Source organism: Toxotes jaculatrix, chromosome 18 (genome assembly GCF_017976425.1).
Source record: "Toxotes jaculatrix isolate fToxJac2 chromosome 18, fToxJac2.pri, whole genome shotgun sequence".
NCBI lineage: Eukaryota > Metazoa > Chordata > Actinopteri > Toxotidae > Toxotes > Toxotes jaculatrix.
In genome coordinates, this window is record NC_054411.1 from 19,970,205 (window position 1) to 19,996,691 (window position 26,487).

General features: G+C 42.7%; 2 protein-coding genes across 3 annotated transcripts in view; one reads left to right on the top strand and one right to left on the bottom strand.

Moving 5' to 3' along the window:
• The first annotated feature begins 1,558 nt into the window (after positions 1–1,558).
• Positions 1,559–20,189, top strand: nfe2l1a (nuclear factor, erythroid 2-like 1a). Of its 2 annotated transcripts, none has more exons than XM_041063002.1 (9): positions 1,559–1,645; positions 4,128–4,925; positions 5,308–5,499; positions 13,701–13,886; positions 15,561–15,629; positions 15,722–15,886; positions 15,980–16,151; positions 16,271–16,918; positions 17,066–20,189. In XM_041063002.1, exons 2-9 carry the CDS (start codon positions 4,644–4,646, stop codon positions 18,085–18,087), a joined length of 2,736 nt encoding a protein of 911 aa, XP_040918936.1. In that variant the 5' UTR covers positions 1,559–1,645; positions 4,128–4,643; the 3' UTR covers positions 18,088–20,189. The 2 variants fall into 2 exon arrangements, with proteins under 2 accessions (XP_040918936.1, XP_040918937.1); XM_041063003.1 differs by having other exon boundaries at positions 15,722–15,868.
• A 721-nt stretch (positions 20,190–20,910) lies between these two features.
• The window catches only part of cbx1a (chromobox homolog 1a (HP1 beta homolog Drosophila)), a 99,688-nt gene continuing 94,111 nt past the window's right edge, over positions 20,911–26,487 (bottom strand). Inside the window, exons 4-6 of the mRNA XM_041062372.1 lie at positions 26,159–26,330; positions 25,913–26,007; positions 20,911–24,631 (exon numbers count right to left, since the gene is read on the bottom strand). Coding sequence (XP_040918306.1) covers positions 24,481–24,631; positions 25,913–26,007; positions 26,159–26,330 — 418 coding nt within the window. The 3' untranslated portion in view covers positions 20,911–24,480. The remainder of the gene's footprint in view (positions 24,632–25,912; positions 26,008–26,158; positions 26,331–26,487) is intronic.

Sequence of the window (26,487 nt, forward strand, 5' to 3'; positions counted from 1 at the left end):
TAACACACATACATGTTACTATGTATACTATGCCAAGTGAAAAATAGCAGGTCAGATAACCATTGCTAGACTCATCTGAAGCTAACACTAAAGTTATTTTCTGTAAATGAAAGGTATTTTAATGAACCAACATCTTGGTATTCATTCCACATGACTAAATGAGGCAGCAGCTAAATCCAACGATGGCGGAGGAAAAAACTCCCTTCAGAAAAACCCAAAGTGTTATTCAACACATTATCAATCTGATTACAACTGTATCAGACCAAGAAACCAACAGAAGCTGCATCATCTGCCAACTTTTCGCTGCTTACATGAGCCCTCCTCAGCCTTAAAAGCTCCCCTATCCACAGGAGTGGGGCCCTCAGCTGAGCATCCCAGCGTGCCACATCTCACCGGAGAGCTGTGAGCGAAGTGAGTACCTAATGTCTTTGGATCCGACTGAAAGGGGCCAACTCTGAGCCAACTTTACCTCTGCTGTCGTGAGTTGTTACTCAGTCTATGGTTGTTACTGACAAACTCAAATTAGTCACTTTAATAGAGAAAAGCTTCTATCACAAGTTTTGTGGAAACTCCTGCTATTTTCCACTCTGGACTCAAACCTTCTGAACAACATTTTATGGAGTGTTTGAGTGGAGTGAGCCATACACTGTGAATCAGTAGTACTGCACAGTGTCTGAGTGCCACACAGCGATCACATTACATCAAACGTGGAAGGGCCCGACCCCAAGGTTGGGAATCACTTCACTGAACTATCTAGCTGTAAGTTAAAGCGGTTGAAATGATCCACCTTGATCAGATACAGCAATAAAATGCCTCATTTGTGTGCCACTATTAAACATTTAACTCTGTCCCATAGAATAATATATCAGTCACAGAGGCCATCTGTCTGCAGATAGACCTTTAAAGGGGCAATGCGTAACAATCTGCCAACTGTTGAATTCATTATCCAAACAAACAGGGGGACGGATATTACAAGAGCTGGGGTGTCCACTCTTTACAAAGAGACGTGCACTCTTTGGTCCCCCCCTCCCCATCCATCCTCTGTGCCATAGTCAGACTGGCCATCAGGACAAATCCAGGTGGACTACTGGAATATCAAAAAACCCGTACGGGGTTCTACTTTTTGCTGGGCCTCTCTGTGTACCAGAAACACAGGTTTATAGCCTCCAACAGTTACTACTTCTTCATCCTCTTATGTTGGACTAAGAGTAGACTCAAAAATCAATGCATGCGTCCAGCTGACTCTGGAAGCTGATAATACTCCTGGACTTTTGCTTTTGTTTTTATGACCATGTTTTTTTTTCAGACACAAACACAAAACAGAGTAAATACAGTTGTTAAAGGATATTGTATTTTTCACACACACACACACACACACACACACACACACACACACACACACACACACACACACACACACACACACACACACACACACACACACACAAAAACAGTTGGTGTGTTTCTTTTTTTTTTGTCCTTCCCGGGGCGGAGTTCTCACACGTCATTACGGTGCCACTTTAAAAAGTCCCACCCTCCGGTCCACTTCAGACCAGAAGAGAAACCGAAGCCGGGACAAAGTCGCTCTGTTAAAGCCACTGAAACAGTCTGACACACCGCTGAACACTGGACACTCTGACATCTGGTAAGACACCTTCCTACGAGATTCTAATAACAGTCTCTGAAACTTAGAGGTGACTTAAAGCAGAATTAACAGGTACTTTATTTGTCAGAACTAACCCACAATCATAACAGCAGTTCCCTGTGGCTCTGTCGCTCTCAGTAGCTGTTTCACGGTGATTTCATAGTTCGTAATCGCTAGCGTCAGTAAAATGTTTCTGTCCCTGTCCCTGTCTGTCTTTGCTTTCCCAAGACTTTACGCTGATTTTTTTTATCCCAGTATTTTTCTGTCAGCAGCGAACCGCATTGTTTTCTCTGCGTGTGACAGAGATTTAGTTAAAACGCGGTGTAATATTTCTGCCGCTTCCGTGTCATTAATCTGTTACAGTTATCAGGTCACTGTCAGCGACTGACAAACACTGTGTAACCTGTTGCTCCGGCTGATGTTAGGGTTCCTGTGTGCTCACACACGCACGCACACACACACAGGGCGAGGAAAACAACGGGAAGCATGACAGCAACAACACACACTGACCACAGAGTTAGCTGTTAGTATTTACATAAACCTGAGGCATGGAAGCACATTACACAGTGCTGGACCACAGCTGCTGCAACATACAGACTTATATTTACTATGTAAGACATAATATCTATGTGAATTTGAAGTAGGTCGCTTGTTTTCTTCTTGTTTATTTTATTTCATGCTGCTTTACAGGAATCTTGTACTCTTGCATTCAATGTGAAACTTTCAGTTAAATCACAAATCAAAATTTTGTAGACAAAGATAAACTTATAAAGAGCTCCTCCTCCACCAGCTACAACAATAAGACCTTCCAAACAAGACCTTTACTTGTAATGGAGTATTTAAACACTGTGGCACTTCCACTACTTTAAGTTAAGATAGTGCACCACTGCTGACCACATGCAGCAGCAGCAGCAGCTCATTGGTAGCAGCTCCCTGATGTTGACTATTAGAATGTGGTAATAATAAGACCCTAACTACCTCAGTACAACACAGTACAAGATAATACTTGTCTAGACCATGTATTAGATGATACAATACACTACTCTGAACTGTAGAAATATGAGTGTTCTGTATAGTTTGATTTCTAGCGGTGCTGAAAAGTTTTCAAACTCCTTTAACACTGAGCTCTTCCACTGCAGCTTGTGTGAACAGATCACCATAGCATGAAAAGTAAACCCAGTGACTGGGAGGAGGGAGGAGACAGGGAGAGGTTCTTTCAAACACTGGCAATTACATCATGTGGCTGCAGTGAGTAAGAGCAGTGTGGGGCAGGCAGGTGGTTACCAAACCCTTTCTAGAAGTAGGTCGAAGTTTCTGGGAGTGCTGCAACAAGCCTGCTCTGCCCTATCTGTGTGTCTTGTCTGCCTTATCTCCTCACACAAACTGTCAGACCTCTCAACCGCTGCCTCTCTGTAGGTCAGGCTGCACTGACAATAGAAGATTAGAGTCAATAACTGGAATGCTGTTATTATCATCCTTCACACAGTGGTGGCGGTGTCACTGTACTGTAGTAGAAGTGGTCACATTAACAATAACTGTAAGCTAATAGCAGTAGAAGACAGCAGCAGGAGCACTAGTAAAGGGCTAATAGTTATGTAGTAGTTGAAGTACTAGTAGAAGTTGAGGTGTTAGTAGACATTAGTAGATAAGGAGCAAGAATTCAGATCCTAAAGTAAAAGTAGCAGAGCCACAGTGCAAAAATACATTTCTTATTCATGTTCTTTCCGTGAATTAGATGAGAAGACTAATATCACTCTTACACGCCATCTGAATGAAGCAACCATCAGTAGCTGGTTAGCTAATCTGAGCACAAAGACTGGAAACAGTGAGCCTGACTCAACATATCATTTTTGGTTTCTGTGTGATTTAACCAACGGAGATGTATCTTGTTAATTAGAGATCTTCAGAGGTTCTCAGGGGTGGATTTTGTTTCCTACAAACAGAGCTGGGCTAGCTGTTTCCCCCTGTTTTCATTCTTTGAGATAAGCTAAGCTAACTGGCTGCTAGCTGTAGCTTCATATCATACATACATACCACAGTGTGGTGTCGGAGCTTTTCATCTAACGCACAACAAGAAAACAGATAAACCCGATTCCAGAAAAAGCCAAACTGTTATCCTATAATCTTGTCATATTTTTATGTAAAATTTAATATAAAATAAAAATATTAGTACTTAATGGCAAAGTACAAGTATCTGAAAATTGTACTATAAATAAAAAAAATAAATCTAATCTAACCTAGTTACTTAGTTACCACTGAACATAGCAGCAATAGTACAAATATTAGAAGCAGTAGTAGATCAAAATGTATTAGTTTGAGGTTGTCAAACAGGCTTTTCTTGGTTTTCTAGTAAACTGAAAATCTTTGGACTGTTAGTCAGACGAAACAAGCAATGTGAAACTTGTGCTATTGGAAACTGCAAAATAATATATTTGTGTAATATTGTGGCTGCCCTGAAGTAAATGGATTTCTTTATTCACAGGGAGAAATGAAGTCTCCATGAAGATCAACACGTTTTGGATGAGCCTGTGAGCACAGGAAACTTTCACAGCCAGTGAAGAGTTCCTTCAAAACCACCATCTTCTGAGTTTGGACACTAAGCAACTCTAACAGAGCAGTTAGGTGGAACTGTATGTGCCTTGTTCAGGGGAACATTACTAATTCTTCTCAACTAGAGCTATTTTACATTATAGTTCTATAGTTATAGTTCTCTCCCAACTTTTTTTTTTAAAGGAGGAGATATTCATTTTTTTTGTTACTGCATTAGGCCCTGTGTGAGTGGGGATTTGTGTTTTTTGCTAGCCCCTCTCCTTCCACAGGGAGGCCATCATACAGATCAGTCCCTGACAGAGCTTTTAGGGTCTTTACACCTTGCCAAGGAAAACTACAGCAGAGCACACACTCACTGTGGTGGTGACCAAACCAAACCCTAGACCCTTTTGGGTTACAGGGTCCCAACTGCTGACTTCTTTGTTTGTCTCCTGAGATAGCAAAGATCATGCTGTACCTAAAGAAATATTTCACAGAGGGCCTCATCCAGGTGGCCATTCTACTGAGTCTCTGTGGAGTGAGGGTCGACGTGGGACTGGAGCCCTACCTGCCTCCTTCCTGGCATGAGATGATCCTTGGTCCCACCTCGGCATTGACACAGACGCAGTTCCACAACCTCCGCAACCGGCTGGAGGATGGCCATGGCCTGCACCCCAAGAATGTGGACCTGGATGAATTTTTCACGGCACGAAGGCTGCTGGGCTGGGTCCGCTCTCTGGACAGAGTACAGGTAGGAAAACATGCCAATCTCCTTTAGATGGAATTAGAATTATAAGGTGCTCAGGGTAATATTTCAGCTGTTTCACTGTTGCTATATACAGTTTTTATTTAACAGGGGCTTCACAGGTCTCTCACCCATTTAGAAATCAGCATCAGTCTTCTAAGTCTATAACTAATTATTGAATGTTCTTTTAGGATTTTAATGCCTCTGCTTTTTCCATGTTATTGTTCCACGTTTGAACACTACAAGACTGTAGCTGTAAAGAAATGGAGCATTTGAGCAAATACAGTGCTTATGAATGCAATGAGCATTTTTTTGGTAGGACTACCAGTGAGTCCTGTGGTTCATACGGAGAAAAATGTGGCGAACTGTTTTGTACCTTTCTCCCCAGGTTCCTCATGCAGAGCTGGAGACATGGCTGGTCCAGAGGGAGCCAGATCCTCTCCCCATGGAACGTCCAGACCAGTCATCCGTGCTGGAGAGAGCTCCTGCTGGGGTAGAGAGAGACCGAAGTGATCCGTCTGTGGAGACCAGAGCTGGACTTGGTACCTTGCAGGAAGAAGTGGATGCGGATGATAAAGAGGTACAGCTGTTTCATTCACACTGTGTTGTTTAAATCATTTGTGTAATAGACTGAAACAAAAACTTACATCTGATAGGATTATCAATAAGGTCAGCAACTAAACTCAGAAACTAAATCCTGAGAATGTAGCATATTTTTGGGAAACAAAGCCAAAGTCTGAATGTGAAATCTCCCACATCACACTTTACCTCTGATAGTCAAGAAAGACTATCAGTATAAAAAAAGAGTTGTTACATAATCAACACTACCATGCTGGACTACTACCGTGAAATTTATGGTAATATCCCAGTGTAGTTTATATTCCACAAGAAGGAATATATTTTTATGGAGAAACAGTTATGTAATTACTGAACGGCAACTAGTTGCGGTGTCTTCAGAGTTCAGCTCAGGTACAAGGGTTGACATTGTTATGTTTAGCTCAGATCAGCTGTCTCCGCTGACCTTGGTCCATGTCATAATCCTGTAGGATCTATACCAGAGGTGTCAAACCTGTTCCACAAAGGGCCGGTGTGGCTGCAGGTTTTTGTTCCAACCAAGCAGCAGCACACCAGACTTGACTCATTTAATCAACTGATCTCAGTCTTCAGACAGTTGATTGGTCAAACTGTGTGCTCTTCATTGGTTGGAACAAAAACCTGCAGCCACACCGGCCCTTTGTGGAACAGTTTGACACCCCTGATCTAGAGCAAAAACCCTTGTTCACGTAGAGTTTGACAGCTTTTACAACTGTAAGATAAACCTGCAGCTTTTAATGGCCGTCCATCCAACAGCTGTCGAGATATTTCATTTAAAGCCAACTGTCCCTGGTGGTATGTGAAATAAAGTCTCCGAAGTCATTGGATTACATCATGGTGCTAAAAAAAAAAAAAAAAAAAACAGTTGCTAAAATTGCTTGGTTTCCACAGCTGAACAGTGGTCTGTTCATAATACATTAGGAAGTCTGTTTGAAGACTGTTGACCTACACAGAATGCCACAGAAGCAGCAGTACGCAGATTAAGGAATGAGCTGAGGATTTAGCTCTTTATTTATGGGGAACATGTAAGAAATAGTGGTGTGGAAAAGGGCTCTGTTTTGGGCTTTCACCAAAAACCGAGTGAAATGTCATGTGAGATAATGAGTCAGAGTGAGATGAGTCACCACCGAACCTTACCTCAACACGGATGACCTCACCAGGATGCTGAAGCAGTACAGTCACTACAGTCGAACACACCCGGCCGGAGAGAATACACCTTTAAATAAAGTGACACAGACACAGGGCACAGCAGGCTGGGAGTCCCAGACCTTTCCAGTCATTCGCTGTGTTTACACTTCAGTAACTTCATCAGCCTCATTTGAGTTTCACAGAGACTGGGGAAAAAGAACTCTCTTACTATGATAGAAGTTCAAATGCAGTTAGTATTTCTTTATTAATAATGGGAATATAGTTGTCCCTTAGTGTGAAGTTTATTCACAACAAAGTGGGCCCATTTGCCCTTCTGTATGTTCTGCTTGGGAACAGGGGCACAGCAGGTAATTTATTTCTCTGGAAAATGTATCATTGATGCTGAATGCTGTTCCTTTCAGCTCATGTCACTGTAACTTGTTGGAACTGTTAAAAAATTTCAAATATCTTTGTACGGTCAGGGACTGCCAGTTGAACTTTTCTGGAATGACTAATTATATTTTTAAGAAATGCACACAATGGTTTCATTTTCCCTGGAAACGAGATAGTTTTCAAGTGAGTCAAACAATCTTAGAAATTGCGTTCAACCCCCTGATTGAGAATGTTTTATCATTTTATGTGACTGCATGGTTTGGTCACTTGAACTGCAGGCTGAGGATTAAGCTTGCTAATTGGTATTGCCAGAAAAAAAAAAAAAAGAACTGGGAAGCCCCAGAACAAGCTGGGTGAGTTATATACTGTCAGGACAAGAGATTAAGCTGTGATCATCCTGACACACCAGAGTCACTCTGTGAAATTCCCTGCTTTAATTAAAAAAAAAAAACATATGGGTAAGGTAAAGTGATCAGGGTGACAGCACTGACTTCATGCATGAACCTGCACTGTGAGCTCCATTTATTAATGGCCACACCTCAGACATGCCTGGTCAGGTTTGACCTATAAGACAGACTGAAGCACATACATTACCAGACTGATGCCCTAGTTATGAGGGACTGACAGTTCTTTCACTTCAGATACTGACATGTTGAAACTGAAAATAATTTGTATAACTCATCATACATGGGGGGACAGAAGGGCCCAGTTTGCAGAGTTAAGCAGAAATTCAACTGAAGCAGGATTTGTGCTTCAGGGTGAAGAGGCTAGGCAGGAATGATTGTTCTAAGAAGACACATGGGAATATGTTGCACTGATGTCAGTTCCATTACATTTTATCAGCACTGAGGTCACCATCACTAACAACAACCAAACACACAAGTTCCATCACTTCATGTAGAATCACACACATTAAACTGTGACACAACAAGACACTCACTCAGACACACAAACAGGCCTGGTGCTAACAAACAGACTGCCATGTATAAATAACCCAGGTACTGGCCTACATGTCCAGTCCAGTTTGGACATGCACTCACACACACACACACACACACACACACACACACACACACACACACACACACACACACAGAGAGAGAGAGAGAGAGAGAGAGAGAGAGAGAGAGAGAGAGAGAGAGAGAGAGAGAGAGAGAGAGAGAGACTGACAGACAGACATGCACAGAGTCATGTGAAGTAGTGTATCAGGGTTCCAGTGTCAAGCAGAGCAACAGGCTGCATTTACTTAGAAAACTGTTGGATTTTTTTTGTGTGTATATCATAGACTGTATAAAACATGGACGTAGCACCCGTGACGTCACCCATTGGTTTCGGGGAGTCGGTTTTGTGACCAAACCATGGGCATTTGAGCTGCGCCATCTTGGATTTTAGTGGGAGTGTACTTTCCATATTTGGCAAAGAGGCGGTTACTCTACGGGTCAGCCGGAGTCAGCCGGCCGAGAACCCGGCCACTTCGCTCGGAGCAACCGAGCTAGCCTAAGGCTAATCAGCTAGGCTAACAAGCTAACCGGCAGCTACATCCACCACACGACAGTCCCCGAGTCCGACCCGACTAGCTCGACCCCGTACGACCGCGACACACAGCATACAACAGAGATCATGTTCAATGTTCTGCTGTGTTTTAAACATGACTGTTTCAGATAGAGAGGTTTTAGGTGGAGCTGCAGGGTTTGGTGGAGTTGTTGGGGGAAATTTAGTTCTAGCCTGTTTTTTAACTGTGAAACAATCTTTATTTCATATTAATAAAATATATTAAAACGTTAAAAACCTTATTATTATTGTCATTTTTATTTATGTTAACAATAAAAATAATGATAATATATTAAAATGTTTAATATTTACCGGCTTTCACCCCTGCCTCCATCCACTATCCACTTACAGTTACAGCAGAACACAAACAACAGCAGCCGCTTACTGACGGAGCTGCTCTGTCCATGCAATGTCGGACTTTTTAAACAGAAAAATGAGACGAAATAAAATTGTAGCCTTGTATTCCCGCAATAAACGGACGGAGAGCACGGTACACACCGCAACAGCGTTCCTAACATTAGCTGCTCCGGTCCTCTATCTGTAAAAGCAGCGACCATAAATCGGCAATTAAGTCATAAGCAAGCGGCAAAATATGCTAATAATGCTAATTAGAGCAAACATCCAGGTAAAATAGTGAGAAATTTACTTACCGATAAAACTGTAACACAGACTCCTTCGACAGTCGGTTAGTACAGTCTACACTACAACAAACCGTATTGTCAGAAAAACCTATTCGAACATTGGCAAACAAACACGGACACTGCAGCCCGCAGTCAACCGCTGAAGGTAGCCGATGCTTTAGCAAAGAGCTAACTGCCAGTGCCTGTCTATGGGCCTGTCACCCCCCCCCACAGTGTTCACGGAGGTGGAAACTATCAATAGAGATCAAAAAGAAAAAAATGTACCAGGCTGTAAATATGTTTTTTTTAGGCTAACTTCTGGAGCCAGCCCCCAGCGGCAGCCGAGGAACTGCAGCTTTTTGAACGCGGAAGTGATCCTCACTGCTGAAACCTACAACTCCCCCCTTGGTGTATATTTAAAATTACATAACTTCAGTTTAGACAAAGATGGTGGATGTTTTTGGTACATGTCAGCAACATGATCTCTACGTACACAGGCATCAATAAAGCAGAAAGGGGGACATGTTCAAATACATAAACTATAATTAATTAGTAGATAATTTAATCTTATGTCTTATGTCTCTGCAGTAAATATGAATTGACAGCCAGCAGCTGGTTAGCTTAGCTTAGCATAAAGACTGGAAAAAGGGGGTAACAGCTTCCAAATTGTACTGACAGCTGGGGACCAATTTGTCACTTCGAATGGGCAGAGACAGATAGACATTAGTAAATTTATTGATTAGTCGATTGACATAAGATTATGGTTCTGTTCTTTGTGTTTTGTGGTAGGAAGCTGAATACTTTTGGGTTCTTGGCTGTTTTTCCAAACAAAACGAGTAGTTTGAAGATGTCAGCTTGGGCTCTTGGAAATTGTGTAGCTTTTTCCCTCCAGAGAGAGAATAAAAGATTGTATAGCTGTTATGACAGCCCACAGGATGATGGTAGAAGAGGTGATGTTGCTGGTGAGGTTCAGGAGTATAAGTGGAGGATGAGACCAGGCAGGCGAAAATGGCGAATGACTGAGCAGGGCAGGCGGGGTAATCTTAACAGCGGACGAAGACTGAACTGGATGTGGCAGAATGCAGGTAGACAGGAGGAGATGAACCTGGAGCACGGGCGAGACACAGTGTTAGCAAAGTGACAAGTGTAAGACTAGTTGTAGCTGTAGTGTTGTTACCACTGAGGTAACTGAACGGTCTGCCAGAGTCTGGTAGGATGAGCTGGAGCTTGTGGAGATGATTGGATGATCAGCGGCAGGTGAGACGATGGCACAACAGGAAGGAACCAAGAGACCATGGCCAGGACACACTCAAACACAGGCAGACACAAATGTAACACACTAGAGAGGGGAAAACACAGGAGAACGTAATGTGAGGCAGAAGCAAGGCTTGATCCTAACAATAGCTTCTAACAGTATTTCTAATATTTGTTCTGAGAAACAACTAACAACTAATAACTGTCTCTTAATGGGCTGAAAGTAGGAACAGAAGAGGGATGGAGAGAAATGAAGGAACACAGAAAAACTCTGATCATAATGGGACTGAAGCATTTCTGTGTTATTAGGAACTAAAGCTACAGCTGAAGCTCAGGGTCATTTTACAAAGCACACACACAGACACACACACACATTACAGATCTGATATAGCACATAGAGATCTAAGTACATGCTTGACTGTTACCCTCTCTTCCACATTGAAAGTGAAGGCAACAGTGTTTTTGAATTCCCCGAGCGTATCAAATGGCACGCGTACACACAAACACTTTATTAGCTGCCTCCTGTCCTTGTGACCCACTGGCTTGTTTTGAAACCGGATCACCGGCCTGTTGCGTCCTGACACACATTTATGTTCTTCGGTGTTGCAATCCCTCCTGTTTACTCCATCAACACACACACACACACACACACACACACACACACAGATGCGATGAGGCAGAGGCATGCATGTAAACAAATGTACACAAGTGCACAAGGTGCTAACTTGTGTTTCCTTGTTCAGCTTTAAAGAAATGTCTGTACCAAATATACTTTGTTATTTAGCAGATCTTGAATCAGTAGATTTAAGTGAGAGGCCAGAGAATATACATTAAAACCATTCAATACATATAGTTTGGTTCATATTCTGGACATAGAAAGAAAATGAATTTGACTTAACTTTTTTGTTGCATTTTAGAAAACAGTACCATCACTGGCTGCGAATACAATAAGTTTCCATAGTGCAGTGGTTATCATGTCTGATTTATATTCATAAGGCCCTGGATTCAAAACCCTGTAGAACTAGTCCTGGAGGTCTGCTGGGTGTGGAGCTTATCTCAGATTTGTGACTTTTGCCTTAAGCCATAACATCATCATGTGAAATGATTGAATAAAATTAATTTAAAAGGCATTTAATTGGATGTTAATGAAGTGTAGACTGCAGGCTTTAATTCAGGCAGCCAGCTCAAGTCTGCTGCCTCATTGCTTACCTTAAAGTTATGCTGCCATTTGCTTCCACTGTTCATATAGCATTTCAGTGCCAAGGTCAGAGCCTAGATGCTAAACATCGGAGCTGCACATATTCTACATTCACACATAATCTGCTCTGCGTGAGCCGGCTGGCTCAGGCAGCCACCTCTAGTCTGTCACTGCATTCACATGGCACACTCCTCTCATTGCAGCATAAATCCAATGCACCCTTTTAATCAGTGGTGGTGTGTTTAAGCAGCCAGTGCTCTGCTGTGCCTGCTGTCACACCGCTCACCTGAAAGTTATGCAGCCCCTTCCTGAAATTAGTATCACCATTAGTTCACCATTATCCACTAATGGAATTAATTATAAATATATATTATATTAAATCATAGTGGTCAGTCGGTGTTCAGTTGGCAGTGGGGATGTTTCTTGGCTCTTTTTTGGGCCTCTTGTCATTTGCTTGGCAGCTCCTAGTCCTGAAAGAGGGTTTCCTTTTGTGGTCCGTCTGAAGGTTTCTTCCATTAGTGCTGTTTTTAGGGGGTATTCTATGTCTGCTTAAGATGGGTGTCTGTGTTTTTATCTAATCAAGAATCAGTGATGATAGATTCTTAAATGTCAGAGTCAAAAATGCCCTTTCGATGACTTGTCGTCCATCTCTTGTCAGGTTACGTAAGGTGGTGCCTGAGAGCTTGATGAGCTGTCATCAGAGCATGAACAGTAAAGTTTTCACAGATAGTCTGAGGCTGTGTCTACTCTTATCTCTTTAGTTGAATATGTAGTGTTTCATATTTTACATTTAATTTTAAGTACCTCTTGGACTCCAGATAAAGCTACAATGCATTTTTGGGGGGATGAACCAGTGAGATGAGTTTGGCACTCAGAAGCATTCTTGTAGTGAAGTGAGGAATATGTGCACAGGCATAGTAACTTGGGCTTAACCCACATACTGTGTGTCCAAAGCCACATACATGTCCTTACTGGCCAGCTGCTGCGGGTCTCTGGGTTTGTCTGTAAGTCCCCAGCCAGGTCAGGAGAAGGTTAAAGTTATTCTGAGCCTGGCTGTCTGTCTCTGGGTAAAACAGGATCCTTTACATTCTGTACATACACACTGGAAGTATAGAAGACAGTACAACAGCATTATACTGCTCCAGTGGTTAACATGGTGATGTGTTTTTGCTTTTTATGTGAGATCTCTGTGTCATTCCTGTGGATGCCCTGAGGGCTGAAGGAGTCACAATAAGACTGGAAGGAGATGGTCCTGGGTTGAAAACCCAGTAGAACCAGAACTGAATGTCTGCTGAGCTGCCATTTTGGGAAGGTATTAATTTATCTTGATGAGAGTTAGATAAGAAGACTGCTGAAGATTATCTATACATACAAAACAGGAAGTATTCATACCCCTTCAGGTTTTGCACACTTTGTCATTTTTGGACAAAATTTCTGTTTGTTGATCTGTGCTCACTAACTTATAATGATAAAATAAAAACAATTTTTTTGCAAATTTATTAAAAATCAAAAACTGAAATCTCTGATTTACAAAAGTATTCAGACCCTTGTGGCTGTCTAAACTGTTGTCAGTACACCTATGTATGTAAGGACCTACAATTCACACTACATGTCAGCACAAAAACCAAGCCATGAATCCAACAAACTCTCTGATCTCCACTATCATTGAGGTGAGGCGTAGATCAGAGCAAGGGTATAAAATTACTTTCTAAATCTTTGATTGTTCCCAGGAGCACAGTGGTCTCAATTATTGAGAAAATGGAAGAAGTTTGGAACCATCAGGACTCTGACTGGAGTTGGCCGCCCAGATGAACTGAGTAATCAGGCAAGAAGGGTTATAGTCAGGGAGGTGATCAGACGGTGATCAGGATGAGGAAAGATTCTCTGATCTGATGAGACAAAAACTGAACGCTCTGGGCAGAACTCGAAACACCGTCATGCATGGTGGAGGCAGCATCATGCTATGGGGGGGCGTGTTAAGGAATCTTGCGACCCAGTTGCATCACTGACTAGATCAATTGTCACTTTTGTCTCTCCAACCAGGCAGGAACACAGCATGTACTTCATCACAGTGTTGCTCTGGATGAGATAGGAGAGGAAGAAGAGGATGAAGAGGAAGACCTGGCCAGGATACATAGGCGTTACATGAGGACAGAAGGAGGAGAACAACCAAGAGGCTCCTACAGCCGTACTAACAACAGACAGCTGACTCAGAATGAAGTAGACCAGGTAAGACATAGAAAGAATAAGGGTTATTTTCATGGAAGAGAGATAATGAAATGCCACAGTACTTTACATGCTTTCTACTTTGAAGACAACAAAATGCTGGAAGACACACTGAATACTTGAAATTTGAGTCAGATGACATTTTGGGAAATCCACATCTGTGTGGTAAATATTCAGCTGGAGCTGGCAGCTGGTTAGCTTAGGTTAACACCAAAACTTGGTTCTGTCCAAAGGAAAAAAAAATCCACATACCAGCATCATCTGGTACCAGCCCACGTGCTATGGTCAGAACCATTCTGATGTTTAATGTGAACATTAGCTGAAGCTCCTGACCTGTATCTGCATGATTTTATACCTTGCACTGCTGTCACATGATTGGCTGATTGGAGAGTGACATTCCTCATAAAGTACTCAGTGAGTGTCCATAGGTGTGTGTGTGTAACTCAAACTGAAAAGCTTGAAATCAGAGCAAGATGCTTCATCTTTAAATGCTGGACCACTGCCAACTCAGCAGTCTAAGAAATCATGGATGACACGCTTAAGCAGCTGCACCGCAGGGTGCTGGTTACACCCAGAATATGCGCTAACATGTACACCGTAGCTATGCATGTGTGTGTAACAAATGAAAAATGAAAGTGCAGGCCATTAGCTGATTTTAGTTCACCTTCTGACATATTTCATGATAGCATTTAAAAATATCAAATATGGGTCAAGTAAGTTGCAGCACTGTCCCTGTTTATAGGGCAGACCTGCTACCCAGAACGCACTCCTGGTCAGAGGTCAGAGGTGAGACATGTCTGATTTGTGACAGGATCCACTGAAGATGGAAAGACTAGACAGACATTTCTTAGAATGAAACTGAAGAACACTATGGGTGTGAGAGAGAGTGAGAACCCGACAGATTCATTTTGACAAACGGAAACGGTGGGTTTCCTTAGAAGTTATCCCTCTCATGCTGCCGCATGTGGGTCAGACTGAAACGTTTCTTGGTATAAACATAGAGGCAGGTTTTTAGCCCCATTTCCATCCTTCAACAGCTGTGACCAGCAGCATGACTCGAGAGATGGCAGTGTCAGTGAGATGGTTATGTGGGCCACAGTTCTGGACCAGAAAATAGAGAAATGATCTTTTCAACTATTGGATGGATTGCAATGAAACTTGATAGACATCATGCTCCTAACTGGATGAATAGGAAGTAAACTGGCCACAGCCATACTGTAAACCTCATGGTAGCGCTAGAGGAAAAGTTAGGGAGTCACCTCAGTCATCAGGATTCATCCTCTGAGTTAATATCTGTATGAAGTTTCATGGCTATCCATTTAATTGGTCTTGAGATATTTCACTAAAAGCCAAAACTGCCAACCTGTTGGTGGCACCAGAGAAGAAGTCACCAAGTTCAGTAGCATCCACCATCTGTGGGCCATACATGTCTTTACAAAATTCCATGTCTGTGTATCCATAGTTGTTGAGATACTGACCAACTGACCAACCAACAGACAGACCAACAGTGCCAACCCTTTAGCCATACTGCTAGCATGGTTAATAAAAACACATAGATATTACTGGGGAAGTCAAAACCGGCGTTAAATCAAATTCAACACAATGTCTATGTCCCCTTTTCTCTCTAAACCTCCCTGCCTGTGTCTTTCTCCTCTCTCCCTATTTCCCTATTTTCAGACCTCTTTCTCCATCCAGGAGTGTTTGAGGCTGTTGGAGGAAACCTTTCCCTTCACAGAGGAACAACAGGTATTGCCACAGCTTCTTCTCTTCTCTTCAGTCTGTCCTTCTGTGTCCTTCTTTGAAATTGAACAGTGTTTTCTTCCTTTCGTGTCCCTCAGTTAAACAATGTTGGTGATCGAAGGGAAAACATGGAACGTCACCGCCCAGGAAGGGACCCCCTGCTGTCCCCCATCATCCCCACCAATAACCAGTCTTTGGACCTGGAGCTGCACTGGCAGGACCTATTCGCGATCATGGAGCCTGAGGTGACTGGGAGAGTGAAAGTAAATGAAATGCGATTTAGAAAAAAAAACATGAAGATGAATCATACCAAGATACAGTAAATCTAGATCAGTTTTTATGTCCTTTCTTCCCAGAACACAGACGTTGACATGATGGCATCACCTGACCACAACCTAGATTCAAGACCATCTGGGACCCTCTGGGGTGTTGGGTCTGAAGCTCTGCACCCAAACTGTAACAACCTTGAAAATGGCATAACAGATGCTGATCGGGAGGCCCTTCTAATGGAGACTCCCCTGCAGCAAGGTAATTCAGTCCAAAAGCTCGACTTTGCCAAGGACCCTGACACTGTTGAAGAGATGGAGCAGTGTTTGTGGTTGAAAGCTTCCAATAGAAATAAACAAATGCCCACTCTTTCTCTCTAGGTTTGTTGCAGCCTCTAAGCCATTCAGAGCCAGAGCCAGTCCTGCTTCCACTCACTCCCAGTGCAGAGTTGGATAACTACAGTTCAGCCTTCAACACAAGAGATGATTTGAAAAACTCAAATGTGAATACCTTGAACGGTCCTCCAGATCACATGGATCTCTTGGGAGAGGATTCTTCAGGAGATGACTCGAGTACCTTCAGCATAAACCTGCTAGCACCTGATCTTGATCATAACATAGAAGGCAGTCTGGGTTTACAGTATGCTCTTTACCCTGAAGATCACGCTAGCTTTGATGACATAACAGCTTCCAGTTCTGCCACATCTCTGGGGGGGAATGATCTTACCCAAGACCTTCTGGCATCTCCTACCAGTGCCTTTCTGGTGGATGAGGAGGATGTTGAAGATGAAGATGGACTCCCTAGTCCTCTTAGCGAACTCCTAGAGGATGCTGCCATCATGGATGAGATGAGATTGTTGGACCTGGCTTTGGGGGAAGGATTCGGTCCAGAGGTGGCTGCCAGACTGGAAGAGGAGGGCTACCTTGACTGTGAAATAGACAAACAGGACACTGGCAAAGAAGATGACCACTCAGTCTCTAGTATGGTAGTTACAGAGGATCAGGCTGAACAAGGAAGACATCAGCAAGGTAAGGTTTTAAATAGAACGTTGTTTTTTGTTTGTTTTATTAACAAATTCTACATCTGTGCACCTGTCTTTTAAGAGCACAGTAATGCTAAACACAAATCTTACTTTAAAACTGTAGAACTTACATTTCCTTCCTCCCTGCTCCTAGACGGTGAGGAGGCAGACTCAGACTCTGGTCTTTCCCTGGACTTCAGCCATAGCCCTGCTTCTCCATGTGCTTCCGAGGCCTCCTATTATTCTTCTTCCTCCTCCTCTTCATCAGCCTCCTCTTCATCAAGTTCCTCTTCATCTTGTGTGTCACCTGTGGAAAGTCCTTTCTACGAAGACAGGGACGAAGATGCTGAGGAAGGGTTAGTTGGTTCAGATATGGAAGTGGAGGTGACCATAAAGCAGGAGGAGCTGGAAGAGGAGGAGATGGGGGCAGTAGGAGGAGGGTATCCTGAAGATATTAAGAAACTCTTCCCTGCCAGCTATGGCGATCACAAGCTATTAAATGGCTTTCCTTGGTTGGAGCACATCGACCATGATCACACGTACAACCAGCCCTGGTCCTCAGCCTCCACTCCATCCCTGGGCAACATGCCCACCAAACACACCAAGTCTTCCCTGCAACATCAGAAGCCCAGGCATCTCCATCACTCCTCTTCCAGACACATCTCTGAGACCAAAATGTGGGGCCGAGATGAACGGCGTGCACGAGCCTTGAAGATCCCTTTCTCCAATGAGCTGATTGTTAATCTGCCAGTGGAAGAGTTTAATGACCTGCTGTCCAATTATCAACTCAGTGAGGAGCAGCTTACCCTCGTCAGGGACATACGACGCCGGGGTAAGAACAAGATAGCTGCCCAGAACTGCAGGAAGAGGAAAATGAATGTGCTGCTAGGACTGGAGGGTAATGTGTCTGGTTTGAGGCGCCACCGTTTGCGGCTGCTCAGAGAGAAACAAGAGGCCCTGAGGAATCTGCAGGAAATGAAACGCCAACTGGGCATCTTGTACCAGGAAGTCTTTTCCAGGCTGAGGGATGAAGCTGGAAGGCCGCTAGATGCAAGAGAGTACTTGCTTCATTTTGGGCCCAATGGTAGTGTCATGTTGGCTTCACGCCAACAAGGGGCACAGCTGCCATTGTCAGGAGAAGAAACAAGCAAGAAACAGAGGAATAAGAAGAAATGAGGAGGAAGACAAGCCAGGAATATTCTCTTAGGAGATTTAGAACATGTAGGGAGTGTAAAGAGATCCCTGAAGAGGAGTGATGTGGTGGTGAATGGATCTTAATCTGGTGTCAAAGGAAGATGCTAAGAGATGCCATTCAGTCCTCTCAACACCCAAACAGATATGCCTGACAGTGATGTGTTTTAAGTGGTGGATGGATGGAGAGGAAATCAAGAAATCAGAAGCAAAAGGAGTTCTTTGAAAGAGGCTGCGATTATCCTTATGTTGTTTATGACACGACATCATCATCACTCCAGGACACGTTGCTCTTCATTCTTCATTATAAACATTTTCTACACTGGAAAAGGACTTGAATACAGTTCTTGTTAAAACTAAGCAAGACTGAGGTAAAGCTAGGCTGCTAGTACTTATTAGAATTAAAACAACAGAGGATAGGTGACCTGGGACCAGTCCTTAAAATAAAAGGTCTATGCAAAATCCTGCTTTCTCCTGCATCAGCTGTCAAAGAGACTTAAATAAGCCAGTTGAACAAGCCAGCAGGCTGACAGCAAGCTGGACCCTGGCTGTCAGCCAGTTCAGCCAATCGCAGACACTACAATGACTCTGAGCCACCAAAGAGAGGTTGCTGGTACCACTTAACTGACATGGAGGGACAGTTGAAAAAAGGTAAACATTTTGTTTGTATAAGCTATTTCACAATGTGGCATCACTTGTTTGTAGAATATAATTTTGGGCTCTTCAGAGTATTTGTTGGTAATAGTTTAAAAAAAAAAAAAAAAAAAGAAGAAAATAATACCAGAGTTATACGTCATGGTGGAAATATGGTTTTTGAGCATATGGTCTTTGGGATATGATATGTTATCATGCATCATGTGATTCAGCAGTGAACACTTGGTGGGCAGGGTGCTTGGAGCTCCACCTGTTTTCACACCTGACCACTCACTGCAGAAAGTGGGCATGGCTGTTGGATTGTAGAAAGCAAACTGTGCCAATGTTTAAATGACTGAAACAAACATCAGTTTGTTACACTCTGATTAACTGACTGAAGAATGACTCCTTTTACCTCCAAGTGGTGCCTGCATTGTTTATTTTTTTTCTTTGAACTGAGAGCATGGTAACAGTGGGTTTCACCTGTGCCTTTTAATGTATATGTTTTTTGTGTTTTTATGTATTTCCAACACATTTATGTGGCTGTAAAACCCTTTTATCTATTTCAAACAAGATGGTGGGAATCTGTGTTCCAGATTTAGCTGAAACACGGATCACCAACTAAATTCAAAACAGGACTGAAACCTGCCATCACTCTTGGCAGGTTTCAGTCCAGCAACTGAGTTCATATGTTAAGCTGTTCATGTTCTGAGATTGACCGTGTGGAAGTATATGAAATGTATGTCAAATGCCACAAATATCTATATGAATGCACCTTGAACTGATTCAGTATAACATTTCTCCCATACCAATGCTAGTTTGTGAACACTGTGAGATTAGCATTTCACCGTCTGGTGGGTGCACACATGGCTGACAGAACCCCATAGAGATTCTGATTAAATTATTATTATTATTATTATCGGCAGCAGCTTGACCTCTTGATGCCAACAAATACCTAAATGTACAGTATTCTAGACTGTAACTGACAAAGTGTTCTGTTCAAAGGTAGCAGGTGAAGTAAAGTCAATAATAGTAAGTCAATTACTAGTTAAATTACAAGTTTCTCAGGAATAAGCACAGCCAGAAGAACATGCTAGTAGTTTCACTACATGAGTAGTCAAAACATATTCAGTTTGTAATGCAGTAATTCAGTTTGTGTGTTTTTTGTTGGATTCTTTGTCAGTAGGTTTACAAGGGTGAATGAGCAGTTTGTGGCCTAACTTAATAACTTTTGTGGTATTTTTTGGGTAATTTACAAATCAGCACTGTCTGAGAAAATGGACAACATTGGTCTTTGTGCAGTCATTAGCTACCTCTTCTCCGTGATGAAAAAGGAGCTCTGGAGGTCCAAGATGCCGACTTCAACAAAGAAGGGATCCGTATGATCCATGACTGCTGGACTAAGTGAGTAAATGCAGAAAGGGACTATGCCGAAAAATAAATGTGCTAGGTTTTCAAAAATGTACCACCTTCCACCTCAGGTCACAAACTTATCAATCATCCGTCGTACAGCCGGTGTAGGCGTTTCATGGCAGATGCGTTATTTTAAAATCAAACTACTGTACACATATGTCTGAAGACACGCAGTGGATTACACCAAGTTCCTGTCTTCCAAATCGTGAAGACAGAGAGTGAACTTTTTAACCTGCATGCATGCCCATCATTACCACTGATGAAACAAGCTTTTATTAGTAGTTTGTTGTTGTTGTCAAGTGTTTTCTTTTTGTTAATGCCAAATGTGCTTGCTGGTCTTCAAGGACTTTGGACTTCATCTTTTGTAATATTAAAAATTTCTTTGGAGTCAGCTGAGTTCCCTCTGTGTTTACACTGAATAGCAAAAATCAGGGCTATGAGAAGTGGCAATTTGCTACCGTTGTTCATTATAATTGGGTCTGTCAGTTTAAAGTGAGCCTTAGTGGGGAATTATGGGTATTAAAGGGACAGTTGGCACAGTCAAATATTGGCTGTAATCAGAAAAACAGAGTACACTCTCTCAGCACAGCGTGCTGATTGGCTTGTATACATTCAGGTTACATTCAAGACAGACACCATGCTGATGCCAACAACGGAGAGTTCTTAATAATAATATACTTCGAGTTCACACAGCAGCCAAATGCTCTCACAGCTGTGGTGGTTCCCAAACGCAAAGGAGTAGAGACACCGCAGTACAAATAGTTATGAAAACGAAAAAACCTTTATTGTCCAAAACAGACAATCAAAGGAAGATCAGCCATGACAGTGACATTCCAAGGGAAATCAATATACAAGCAACAAGACAACACAAGCTAATCCGCTAAATACAGAGAAAAGTTTCAGAGACAAGATAGAAAACCTAACCGGCAGACCCAGGTACAGCTAATTCAATCCCTTCCTCCTGTCAGTGGAAAGGTTTAACAGAGGGCAGTCAGAGTGAAGGGCTTTTTAGTCATAATACTGATGTACACAGTGAAGAAATAATGCCAGAAAAACCTAATACAACATCTCTGTGTAAAAACAGACAAGTGGAAAGGGTTAGGATTAAACTGTATCTACAGCTGAGCCAACTGAGGCCAAAAATATTCTCACACACACTGACCTGTAATTCAGCCTCAGACAAACACAGGCCAAAGACATCATATCTTTAAACAATCAGAGGTCAATTGTTGGACTGTTTTTTTATGTAGCTTACTGCTGTGAGTTAGTACGTCTTCCATAACATGTCACTGAGGGTTAGGGCTCATTAAAATGCTCAAAGTCTGTGAGAAAAATAAAAAGGGTAAATATCTAACAATAGCTGCTGTGTCCAGGGCCGTGACACAAGGCAATGTGAGGTAAAGCTGAAAGACAATGTCCACTGGAAATAGAAAAATAGAATTAAGGAAAAATATTTTCAGAATTTAACTCTCTCTTCAAGACCTGTTGTCAAAGCATCCGACGCAGACAGCTCAGAGAAAGAGGATTTGAACTAGCTAACCTAGGTCCGCTAACAGAGGAAGCTACAATATTAGCTTTAATACAGTATACCTGGAAATAAGCACAGCCGGGCTACATTCAACACATAAAACGCTGGGAAACGTTTAGATAGCAGAGGAAACACCAGAGAAAATGAAGTGATAATGTTAAATCATGCTGGATTCAAAACTTCTACCCTATTTTACTTTTGCAAATATCAAAATGTGTTTTGAGTATAGGACGGTCTGCAAGCAACAGGAACCATGAACTACTCAAAATGAGCTTGAATTGCCATGTCTTGAGTGTTGCCCGGCCGGTGCCAGCTAAAATAATACAGCCTAGAAAACACACGTGCTGGAGTGTGTGTGTGTGTGTGTGTGTGTGTGTGTGTGTGAAGGTTAAAAACGAGGGTGTGGAAATGACGATCGTTCAACATCCTCCACTAGCAGTAAAAACCCAGTTGTGTTTGTTATGGAGCACATGTCTGCTGAGTTACAGAGCCTCCGAATCATCGGGTAACCTCTACCTACCAGCCAAAGCAGCAGGAGAATGAAACCACTCAGACCTTTCCATCAGCCAAACCAGCCTGTAGGCTGGTGGCTGGCAGAGCAGATTAATGTACCGACTACAGCCAACAGTTCACCAGCATATGGCAGGTCAGTCACACAGCTGTTCAGACATCCTGATCACTACACTACACGTTATGTAATTACAGCCGTCCCTCAGTCCTGACCGGCACTGTTAAAGTCAGGTACAGGAGGCATGAGACGTATCTGATCATCCGCATAAATGCACAAACTAATTCCAGTCATTCAGAGCAGCCCAGCCTTCTGATTACAGCCCGACCCATACAGGATTTACAAGGCCGGTACTGATATTTGAGAAAAAAAATTCCAATGATGATATATCGGCTGATATTTACTTTTTTTTACACAACGCATAACATAAATACATATTTTTGATAAGGTTTCATTAAATTTGTTTTTCTTTTTAAAACAAATACAACCAAGAAGTGTACCGCATCTTTTTGCTTGCTTTTGAGATCCGCTACATCAGATCACCAGAAGAAATCCAAACAATGGTGCTCTGATGGTTAAAATCAGGAAAAAGAAACCGTAAACCTGCAGACCCTCAGCTTAGCACAGTGTCCAATGTATAATATGAACTGTGTAATGTCTGAATGATTGTCAGCTGGTACTTGACTTGTGACCTGAAGTAACCTGAAGTCAAACAGTGAACATTATAACCAGCCAGATGCTGATCTTGCTGTCGCTGTTAAGTGTGTACACTCTGCCAGCTGTTTCAACAGGTAACCAACCAGCCTCAGATCCATTTAAAGAAAAAACAAAACAACTGGTGAAGTAGCTTGAAAAGTTTGGGAATCAGACCAGCCAAGTCTGTGCACATCCATAAGGCTCACTACCTCTGTATATTCTATTTGTTCTTCTCGCCCTGTTTTCAGGCGACTGCTTGGCTTGTAAATACTCTTTCAGTCCTCTCGTGTTCAAGAAGATACCAAGACTAACTCCGGCTCATTGAGAGAATAATTTCCCAATTTACACCTTAATCTCCAGAAAGCATACGGTTCATGTCACACAAAATACGGCAGATCAACAGAAATTCACACGTTTGCCTCTGAGCCTCCACCCAATCAGCACAAAACCAGTAAAATACAGACTTGTTCATCAGTTTTAATTAAAAAAAATAAAGAAAAGTAAAAAAAAAGGCAGCAAAATACAAGCTACAGCATCATCCGTGGCTGGAATGAAGAAAAACTTTGCCAGCTATTTTAAAAACTGTGTTAGCACACATTTCAGTACTGGCTGGTTGGCTGCCACGTTGGCTGGTAGGACGTGTTAAGGCTAAAGCCGACGACCGGTGGTGTTTTTGGTGCAGACTGTAACCCCCTCCTCCTCCATCTGTCCGTGTCAGAGTAAAATGTACAGTCATCATTTGGGGTTTTGAGAGTTTCAAACGAACAGAGTTAACGCTAGCAATGATGAGAACCCAGGTGGCACAAAGAGAACAGATACTGAAAGAGACAAATGGTTTCTGTCCATTCTTTCACTCCTCCATCACACCTCGCCTCACTTCTTTCCCTTTCAAAAGAAGTTCCCTCCAGTGTGTCCTGACAAAACAGGGAGGGAAGTTTGTCCTCTCCGAACCGCCTCAATTCACCGGCCACTTTCACCGTCTTATCAGCTAACACATCTTTTAAAACAGGCTTCGGACATGAGGACCTATGATTAGGAGGAGAGACAAACTTGCCAGCCACAGCCAAACACACAGCTTGCTTCTCACGCAAACACACACGTTAAAGAGGTAGCTTGACAGCTTGCGTCGTATTCCTGTGTTTCCGACACCAAGCACTTGTCATTGAATGTAAGGAGACAAACACTTCAACTGTGTTCAGTTCAATACTCAGCTTGTGACGCCAAAGAGGAATACTAGCAGAACAAAGGCACCAACTCCCATCAAAAGACATGTTCTTGGTGAGGGAAAAAATAAAAATGAGAGAGACTTAGTGTCAAAATACCTCTTTAAAAAAAAAATTAACATTTTCAGTTGAGACACAAGTGGAAGCATCTTTTGAGGAAAGCACACCTGTCTCCTTCCAGGGCAGGAAAACAAACTTCTTTTTCCCTCTGTCAGCTACGTTGGCAGTTCGATCCCAGTGATCTGGGATTTCTTTTTATCACTTTCTCTGCCAAAGTGGCTGCTAGAGTCGACTAACTTACACAACAGTTCACCAGCATATAGTTGATTTCCCACCCTACACCTCCAGACTCCTCCTACGCCTCCTCCTCTACTCATCTAGTCTTTTTTCTCCTCCTCTTTCTTCTCCTCCTCCTCTGTGGGGTAAGAGTGCCAGGTGAGGCGCTCCTCATAGAAAGAGATGACCACCTGGGGACATTTGACGTTAGCCTCCTTGGCTGGGACGAGGTCGGCCTCGTCTGAGTTCTTCCTGTTAATTTTGATTCACGAGGAAAAGAACAAAGGCAGGAAAAAGAGAGAAACAACGTGGCAGATGACAGAGGAGAAGAGAGATGGGGAAAAGAAAGGGAGAGCAAAGGGAAAAGACAAGTGGCAGAGGGAGGCAGAGGGGAGAAGAGCACAGTGGTGAGCACATTGTTAGAAAATGGACTCTTTGCTATTTGTTCAACTTCATCAAAAACATAACTATGAAATGTAGTGAATTTCTAGAACAATGCTTTTATTTTGAAATACTGGGAATCCCAGTGAGTAGGGATGCTATGACCTGCAACTTCACAGTCTAAGTGACCTTGAACACTGGTTCACTGTAGTGGACACACCAGAGTCTCAGCCACTTGTAGCTGAGACGGAGGAGAAGCCACTGCTGTCTGTGAGGTCAGTGGTCAGTTGGCTTTAAATCAGCTTTTCCTCTCATTTGCAGCACAGCAGCTGTTAAGTTAAGCTGCTAATAAGTTTTAGGCCCTAATTACACACTTTTACCCCAGTGCTTCTTATTTCATTCAGGTTTACACCCCAGTTGTAATTTGTTTTAAAATAAATGTGTTAATTCAGGTGTGTTGCCATACACACACACACACACACACACACACGACAGTCAGGCCTTGTTGATTTTGAATGGGTCAGCTAAATATAGTGGACTTGCGACATCTACAGGTTATTAAAATGCACAGCATATTATGTAGATGGATGTTTGGTCTGAGCTGGAATAAAGCCTGTTGGGCAGTAATCAGCTGTCTGGTACTTAGCTTGTGTGCAAAGAGGTTTCAAGTATTATGACTTGACTTCAAGGCCAGTGTGTAATGATAAACACCATGCACACTTAATTTAATAAAAGTCACATCTAACCCCCCGGTAAGCCCTGTGTGTATGGGGGTGTGCTAAACACAAAGCTTTGCACTTGATCCTCTCCTGATTACATCATAGCTAAATATAAACTCAGGGAAACATTCTCATTTGCAAGTAACTAACACCAGGCAGGGGTCCTAATTATATTCCATCATAGCATATATACATTTCGGGGGCTGATCACCCCCGACTGGGTCGCCCAGGAAAGGGTCTGATGATTAAAGACCCGAAAACACCCTATGACCCCGGGTTCATCACTGATGACATGTCCAGGTAACGTCCAGCACAAGTGTATTTTCAGAGCATTTTGCCTTTGTGTGTTACTGTCAAACTAACATCAACCTGAGGCAAGAGTGATTCCAAACCAATCTCACTGGATCTTTATAAAAGGACAGTAAAGATTCACCACTTCATGAGGAACATCAGCTCTCCACTCGAGTCTGTCGCTCCAATAATCCTCTCCGGCTGAAGACCTCTACCGAAACCTCTGGCCTTCTCACCCTGGAGACAGGAAGTGTAAGAACAACAAACAGGAAGTATACATACAAGAATACGTGTAGATGTTGTATAGCATTAGCTTAAAAAAACATTTTTGTTGTCTGGCTGGCTGTTGGGATTCTTTAGTCTGAAGCAACCTCTTTCATTTGCTCACCTCCTCCTTCTTCCTCTTGCTCCCTCGCTCTTCTGAGTCTCCGGAGGTCTCACTGGCAGGTTTCCTCTTGCTCTCCTTCTTTTTCTCCTCCTTCTCTTTGTGTTTCTGCATGTACTCTGCAATAAGGTCGGGGCAGTCCAGGTTCTCCTCTGGCTCCCATGTATTATCCTCGCTGGAAAAGGTGGGTGCAGACAGGTTCACACAAATGACAGATGTGTTAGTTAAACCTCAGTCGGTCTCTGTGCCATGTTTTAATGTTATTTGCTGGGCTGTAAATGTCAGAAATGGTCGACTTTAAGAGCAAGAGTCACTGTTGCTACTCCATGCTC

Bases quoted from the DNA above. Each gene is read 5' to 3' on its own strand.
- nfe2l1a (XM_041063002.1), top strand. From the start codon at position 4,644: ATGCTGTACCTAAAGAAATATTTCACAGAGGGCCTCATCCAGGTGGCC. The intron at 5,500-13,700 runs GTACAGCTGTTT...CTCTCCAACCAG, and splicing joins TGGATGCGGATGATAAAGAG to GCAGGAACACAGCATGTACT. The intron at 15,630-15,721 runs GTATTGCCACAG...CGTGTCCCTCAG, and splicing joins CCTTCACAGAGGAACAACAG to TTAAACAATGTTGGTGATCG.